We start from the raw sequence: 8,134 nt of genomic DNA on the forward strand, positions 1-8,134 counted from the left end.
ATCTGGGAGTTGGCCAGTGCCTGCAAACGTCATTTCATATCCCCAGTGAAAGCTAACTAGCCCTTGTCCTCGTCCACCTCCCCTTCACCATGTCAGAGAAGAAGGGGCCACCTCAGAGACAGGACAGGACCTTGAATAAAATTAGAGAATAGATTGAGCACAAAGATATGAAAAGCCCAACATCCAAAGTAGCATGTTTCTGCTGATCAACGCCAGGGCAAGATATCAGTGTCCAGATAACTGTTGCTTTTCCACTTTTTTTTTTTTTTTTCCGTTGAGCGTCTGGTAAGAGATAAGCAACAGATATGCACTAGCAAGATATGCACGAACACGGCAGACTGCCTTAAAGAGCACACAGTTCATAGACTGCAAAAGGCTAAAACAACTCCTAAGAGCTGCAAGTTGATATAAAATCTGCATCAAATGTAAGTGGGGACAGTGACAGAAAACAGTGGGTACAAAAGCAGCTTTCCCACTCTAGGCGGGGAGGTCTTTCAGAGGAGAGCATGAGAGACAGACTCTCCAGGAGGAGATGCCATTGATGGGTCCAAGTGGAAATCAACATGCAGGGAGAGGACAGCCAGCACCAGAGCCCTGAGGTGAGGCTGAGCTCGGTGACTTAGAAAACAAAAAACAGAAGCAGAACACATGGGAGACAGTGAGTGAGAGTGAAAAGAGAGGGAGAGAACTGGAAAGGTGTAGAGGAGTTGATTTTTTTTTTTAAGATAGATTTTTGCTATAGGTCATGTGTGCTCGCCAGAGATATGGACAGACAGAAAGTAAAAATCACCCCCCAGGGGTACAGCCACGCCACAATCCTTTCTCCATTCTCCTCTCAGGATCTTGGGCATGCACACACATGCACCCAGAATGAGTTTTAAGTTACTGGGTCTGGGACTCAAACCACAATCGTCTATGTGGGAGTCCAGAGATGTAACCATTACACCACCTGCTGGTCTCAAAGAGTTGATTCTGATAGTGGTGTAGGCTCTGGTGAAGAGCTTGACCATTATTCTAGATTCCGTAGAGACTAACTGAATGGTTGGAAGCAAGGAAAAGGCTTGATTAGACTTACATTTTCTGCAGATTATTCTGGCTGCTAATGAGGAATGGGCTGGAAGTGTGACCATTGCCAAGAAGTCGATCATAAACAAACCCTTCCACGTATTCCAACAATTGCTTCATTGAGGCCCTGTCTCTCTGCTTTAGACTGAGCCACCATCTAACCTGCAGTCACGTTGCAGAAGGAACCATTGTGGTCCCAGAGGGTTCGGTTCTTGTGAGACAGATTCTGGAAATAAATCTTGGAAGAAAACACTCATACGTGACCTTTTCTTACCGTGTCTTTTCCCCATCTGGGTCTCCTGTACTGAGCTGCTTCTGATTCTCTCTCAGGCAGCTACAATGAAACACATAAGAGAAAAAAGAAGTTGTCACTATCCCAAATGTGTTCACTCCTACTCCAGCCAGTCCAACCAGGGAACCACGCCTGACTTTTCTTTCTTTGCCTTCCTTTCAGCAGGCAGACACAGCTGTAAGACACATTCAGAAATGAGGCACAGAGACAAGGCTGGAATGCGACAAAATGTCTAAAGTCTTGTATTTAATCACCAGGAAGGCTCCGGAGCTGTGCTTTCTTCTAACAAGTTGCACAGATCTGCTGAATTTCTAGAAGAAATGAGAGGACTCAAGAAAGTATGAAGACTCGAATGATGGGAAGTGCAGCTTCTCCAAGCCCTGGCAGGGTCAGCAGTGGGCATGCCCGTGGCCCTCCAGACAGCACCTGCTGTTTGTTCATACATTCTGAGACAGGGTGTTGCAGTCTTTACCGATCTTCAGGAAAGTTTATCTTTTGCATGTTAATCTTGGTGTTTCCCCATCTGTTACCATAATTGTTATGACTATCAAACGAACTCTAAATGCTGTTGAGGTCAGAGAAATCAGGTGATCTGCATGATTAACTCAACACTTAGCATGGCCCAAAGCCTATGACTCACTTCATTACACTTTCTACTACACCGGTTGGCCAAATATACCATCTTATTGGAATGCTCTTTTTCCTCTGTTACTGTTTTCCCAATCCCAGTCCATCCTTCTGTTTCTATGTAGGTTTGCATGTAAAATGTTTCCAACTATGACCCTCATTAAAAAAACACCAGGAATGCTCAGTGTGGGTGTTACAAACTTCAAGGGAAGTGGTTATATATAGGGCCGGTGTGCAAAGGCAATTTCACAAATAAATTAGATTTACAGAGGAGAAAGTCCTTTTATTTTTATAGGATGAGTTCTATAGCTGTAGAGATTTTTGTATACTATTCATAATTATGGTTGAATCTGGATATAATGATTATTTAATAGTGTAGATCATAATTTAACTTGTGTCTTTTCATAGTCTTCTGTTTCTCTGAAGTCCAGTTTTCTCATGATTCCATTTTCCTGAAGTAGACAATGAAGAAAAAATTTCATAAAAATAATTCTCCTTGAGGTTATTAGTGATTCACTGGCCCACTCACCAAGAGTGTGTTTGTATTTTGGGAACCAGCAGTTAGCATAATGGCTATGTCGCTGGACTCCCACATAGTCGACTGCGGTTCGTGTCCTGGACCTAGTGACTTAAAACTCACGCTGGGCACGTGTGCGTGCGGGCCTAAGATCCCGAGAGGAGAATGGAGGAGAAGGGATTGCGGCATGACCATCCCCCCTGGGGGGTGATTTCTCGCTTTCTGTCTCTATGTCTCCCTCTGTCTGTCTGGTGAGCACAAGCGCCCTGTAGCGAAAACCTCTCCAAAAAAAAAAAAAGTGTGTTTGTATTTTAAACTTAGAAACAGGAAAAGGACAGACCTAAGCATTCATATGGACCTGATTGGAATTCCACATGATTACTATTACTTACCATTATTGGAATCTAAATTACATCAAACTAAAGTAAATTTTTTAGACACTCCAGAGTAATTCAGATAATATTGGGTCATAGATGATGTTTAAAAATTGTTGACTAAATTAACGAATCAGTTAATATTCTACCACTTAAAAATAGGTATAAATAAATTACAATTTAAGAAATATCTTGGTCAAAATATTGAGATTATGGGTAATTTTTCATACTTCCTTTTTTCTCCTCTTTAATTTTTCTAGATTTCATCAGTATTTTATTATGTGTTTTCAGAGAGCTCCTTATGATTCCTCAATTAACATAAGGATTGCATACTATTTAACATATGACTGGACAAGTATATTTTTAATTACAATTTTAAAATTGTTTTTAGATTTTACTGATTGATATTGGGCAGTGGGCACATTGTTGATTTTGGGGGGGTGTGTTTGTTAAGACTTCCTTGTGGAGTTGTAAAGTCACAACTTAAGCCAATTCATTCATGAAAAATAGACTGAACAATCCTCAATAAAATATGAGTTAATTAATCTAAGAGCACAGTGGGGCCAGTGCTGCTGATGATAAGGGGCTGGGTCCCCTAGGGCAGACTGTGCTGTTGGGGTCCCAGACCCCTCGCTTGAAAAACATGTGAGGCATGTGTGCATGCGTGCCCAGAGCACTGAGTCTCTTCTCAGGGAGCAGGTGTCCCTATCTCACATAAAGCCTTGAGACATTTGCCTTCCAGCCATACTTAGGCCCTCACTCTGCCACGCTCATCACAACTGAAACTCATATCTTGGGCGCTAACCTCTCCCTATTGTAGATAAGTCCTGTGAGTCAAATTCTCATGCTCATTCTCAGTTCTATCTGCAGTGCATTTAAGTGAGGCTCTTGTGAGCAGAATGGCTCCTATGAATAATCATTGGAACAAAATATGTATACCATGCTCAAGACTCTGAAAGCAAGGCCGGCAGCAGAAAACCAGCTAAGTAATTATTCACCTACTATGTTCTCACTGACAATTATGCATTTTTCAATGTAATCTTCACAACTAAACCTAGGGTCTGGCAATATTCTTATTTTCACTTTGATGAGGGGCATTGTGCCAGGGAGGGAGAGGAATTTGTCCAGGGTGACAAGAACAAGACAGAATCAAATATAAGTGATGCAGTTTCGAAGCCAAGCCCTCCGCTGCCACTCTGGACACTGAGGCTGTTGTGGTCAGAGAAGTGGGTGCCTCCCTGGGCCTCCACACACCTGCCTCTGAAGGAGGAGTACTGCCTGCCTCTAGTGAGGAGTATTCTAAGAGCACACAAAAAGGAGGGCAACTAAAACACAGAAGTTCCTCTAAGTCTCCGTTCCAAATCAGACCGTTTTGTTCTGCTTTCCTTGATTTCAATGAAAACTACATGCACTTCCTCAAACCAGCCAGTGCCTCTCTCCTGGACAGTGTTAGCAAGGATTCCAGGGATTTCAAATAGAAAAGGTATTGTCCTCATAGTCAACGAATCCATAATCTAAATGACTTATAAATATGGAATCACGACATGGAGTAGAGTCTGTTTCGAGTCATTAATGTATAAAACTGTACAAGTCCGAGGAGACTGAGAATAATTTCTGGCAGTGGTCAGGAAGGTGTAGGACTTGATGGCATTGCAGGATGAGTGAGTTTATTTATTTATTTTTGGGAGAGTTTTTTTGTTATAGGGCACATAGGCTCACCAGAAAGACAGAGAGAGACAGAGAGACAGAAAGCCAGAAATCACCCCCAGTGGGATGGCCACGCTGCAATCCCTTCTCCTCCATTCTCCTCTAGGGATCTTGGGCACGCTCGCACACGCGCCCGGCGTGAGTTTTAAACCCACCGGGTCCAGGACTCCAGCTGCAGTCAACTACGTGGGAGTCCAGCGACATAGCCATTATGCTAAGTGCTGGTCCCAGGATGAATGAATTTTGACAAGCATATATGATACAAAGTTAAGCTGGGCACGAGAGGTCTGTCAGCCAAGGCATTCAGGCTTTAAATTAAAACATGGAAACATCGGCAAGTGCGGGCCCAGGGCATAACATCCATGCAGCCTATTCATGGCAGAAAGAATAGAGAAGGATATTTAATTGACCTAAACACGTAGTCTTTAAACCCCGGATTTGTGCTAACCCAAGCGGGCACTGGGGCTTTTGAAAACTCACTATTAGATAGGAGACACTGGAGTAGAGTCTGGGTGCTAAAAACGTGAGGGACGCAGTGTCCGAAGTGGCGCACTTACTAACACAGAACGCATAAAACCTTGGCATCCAGAACCAGGGGCCTGCACTGGCGATGCCAGACGCTGGGAATCAAAGCGCCGCTGGGACCCGGACACTGGCTGGGGCTTCGCTGGCCGATCGGTCTGGCCCGTCGGATAGAACAGGGGTTCAGAGGTTCCGAGAGCCGCGGAGGAAGGCGGTGCCCGGGGTGTGAGGGCCGCACCTGGTCACTGTGTCCGCTCTGCTTTTGAAGAGAATAAGGCTGAAAGTCACCAGAAAGGCCCTGCTCCCGTCAGAAAGCATTTGAGTGACTTGCATCTGCAATTTTTAAGGACCTGGTTGTTCATTTTCGTACCAGTCCATGAAGCGAGTTTGCGGAAGGTAAGCCCTACACCTGACTCAGGAAAGACAGGAGTGGAAAGAAGCGGCGGCCCCAGGCCGGGGTGCTTTCTAAAGCGCAGGGCTGCGGCGCCTCCGGAATGACAGGTAGACAGTCACCTTCTGGCGTATGATGTGCCCGTAGCACCCAAAACACTGCGTGAGGCGGAATTCGACTGGGAACCAGAATCCGTATACTCTACGACTGGCCACACGCGCACTTAACAAGCTCCCTATTACCGCAAGCAGCAATCAGCCTCAGCCCTCCGCTCCAGAAAGGCAGCGCGTCCAGCCTCACCCGAGTCTTCGCAGGAGGTAATTCCCCATCCTCGGTGACCCGGATTCTCCGCTGCTGAGTTTCTCTCCACTCGCAGCGTCTCAACCAAGCGCTGACCAGGACACTGCGAGGCCTGGCGTCGCCTCCTGCGGCCACAGTGCCGGGCGCCGACGTGGGCGGGCGCGGGGCTCTTGGAAGGGGAGGGACGGCGGGCGGCGCGTGCGTGTGCGCTGAAGGGGCAGGACCAGGAACCGAACCGGCAAAACTAGGGCGCCAAGTTCTCTTTCCGTCCAAGGAAATTCCAGGACTGCAAGACCTCCCGGGTCCTCAGAGGTTAGAGACCTGGAGCGTCCTCATATGTCGTTCTCCTCCAAACACACAGAGCCTCTTAGGGAAAAAGAGAAAGGAGGAGAGAGAGCGAGATAAAACGCGGCCATGAAACGAAACCACATGGCACCGTCTTTTCCGCTGAGATCTGATAGGGTTCTGACAAGGTGCGAAAGGGGGCGAGAGCAGTTTCGGGCAGGCGCGGGCAGGGGGCAAAGCAGCCAGGTCCGCCCAGGCCCAGCGCTGTCCCGCCCGGCGGAGCAGGTGGCGCGCGGAGATCTCCGGCCGCAGGAGCGAGGAGCCGCCGCGTCGGAGAGCGAGGAAGCGGCGTCCTGGGCGCCCCAGCTGGTCGCAGGTGCAGAGTGGTTTCCTTCAGCTTTTAACCCTCAGGACGTCTGGGCTGCGTCCGGGACCTACGTGCTGGTTTCTCCCAAAGGCTCTCCCAGGGAGGAAAACGACGCGGGAGGTTTAAGCGGCCTTTACCGCCACAGAACCGAGCGCTCTGACCAGCGTGAGACAGCACCCGGGAAGCGGGAACGCAGCAGACCCCAGCTCGGTCTATCCACCTCATTCTGACTTAACCCACGTACCCAGCTCTGCTTCCCAAACTGCACGTGTGTGCAGACCGCCCGCGGGGCCTGTCGGTGCGGGTTCCGCTCTGAACTGGGATCGCCACGCTGCCTTTGCAATGCGCTCCCAGGGAGTGGCGTCCCGCTGGTCCCCGGAGTGCGCGACAGGGGTTCTGCACGCGTGGCCCCTAGGCAACAGAGACACCTTAGGAAAAACGCCAGTTCTCAAGCCCCACCTCAACCTGCTGATCAAACCCTGGGAGTGCTCCCTCCACGGGGAGATCTGAGAACCGCAGTAAAGGTGTCCGCGTTCAGCTCGCGCACAGTTGCTCATCAGCCTGACGTTCAGTTAAGTGGGTCTGAGAGGGTGTGCCAGACTGAACCACAGAGATGCGGTGACACAACTCGCCACCTAGTCAGCATTTTAAACTTCCCCTTTTTCTCGCATTAGTGTGAACAGATCTGAAAAAGGTGAGACTAATGCTGCTACTGAGGGCCGAGCAGGAAATACGGAACTCAAGTTCTTCCACCATAAAACGAATGTTAGGAAGTGGAGGTGAGCTCTGGGAAAGCATGCAGTATTTGTGCATGAGGCCGCCGCTGCTGCTCCCGGGACACAGCAGACGTGCATCTCCCAGGCCGTCCACTCTCAGTGTCCTTCCCAAGTGCTGCCTCAGCGTATCCCCCACAGAGCAGCTCTGTCCTCCATGGGACCCTTCTTGGTTTATATCCCGACTCTTTTGCTTTTGTGTTTGGTCTCTTTACTCGGCCTCCAGCCTACTATCAAGTCCAGGTTTTATTTCTCTGAAAAAAGCAATGTCCGCGCATTGCGAGCATCCTGTCCACAACCTCACACGGACTGTTCCTCTCAGGGGCCGCTCCGTGGGTCCTTCACTGACGTGTGGTCCCCTGATCACCGAGAGCTCACTTTCTGCTTTCAGTGTGAGATGGTTTGCTGCCTATTAAAATATTGTATGCTTGGTGTAGAAAAATAGAAGTACAGCAAAGAAAAAAATAAAAGCATTTAAATAACTCAGGATCCTACTGTCTAAAAGTAGTTTTGTGTATTTTGATGCATACCTTCACAGTCTTCCTCAGCAGAGACATAAACCAGCTGGTTGAGAAATCCCAAAAGGGGATCATCTTTTACACACTTGTCTTTCCATAGCATTCAATACACTCTCAAAGACTTTTTCTCCAGCTTTATTGAGGTATAGCTGACATACAAAACTATGTAATTAGTATACGCAACTTGGTGAGTTTGGACATGCATATACATTTGATAATAAACACACCCATCACCTCCAACAATTCTCTGTGTCTCTTCGTGCTTTTCCAGTTTTGTTGTTTTGTGGCAAGAACATTTAATGTGATATCTACCCCCTTCACAAATTGTGAGGTATGCAATACTTTGTTATTAGCTATAGATACCATATTGGAACCAGGTAAAAAGACAACCTATTG

At 47.5% G+C, this 8,134-nt stretch overlaps 1 protein-coding gene across 1 annotated transcript in view; it reads right to left on the bottom strand.

Annotated features, from left to right (window-relative positions):
* Nucleotides 1–7,755, bottom strand: part of GCSAML (germinal center associated signaling and motility like) — a 25,165-nt gene extending 17,410 nt beyond the window's left edge. Inside the window, exons 1-2 of the mRNA XM_027765732.1 lie at nt 5,796–7,755; nt 1,340–1,399 (exon numbers count right to left, since the gene is read on the bottom strand). Coding sequence (XP_027621533.1) covers nt 1,340–1,399; nt 5,796–5,824 — 89 coding nt within the window. The 5' untranslated portion in view covers nt 5,825–7,755. The remainder of the gene's footprint in view (nt 1–1,339; nt 1,400–5,795) is intronic.
* Nucleotides 7,756–8,134: the final 379 nt, after the last annotated feature.

This window comes from Tupaia chinensis, unplaced genomic scaffold (assembly GCF_000334495.1).
Source record: "Tupaia chinensis unplaced genomic scaffold, TupChi_1.0 Scaffold139513_1, whole genome shotgun sequence".
NCBI classification, from domain to species: Eukaryota; Metazoa; Chordata; class Mammalia; order Scandentia; family Tupaiidae; genus Tupaia; species Tupaia belangeri.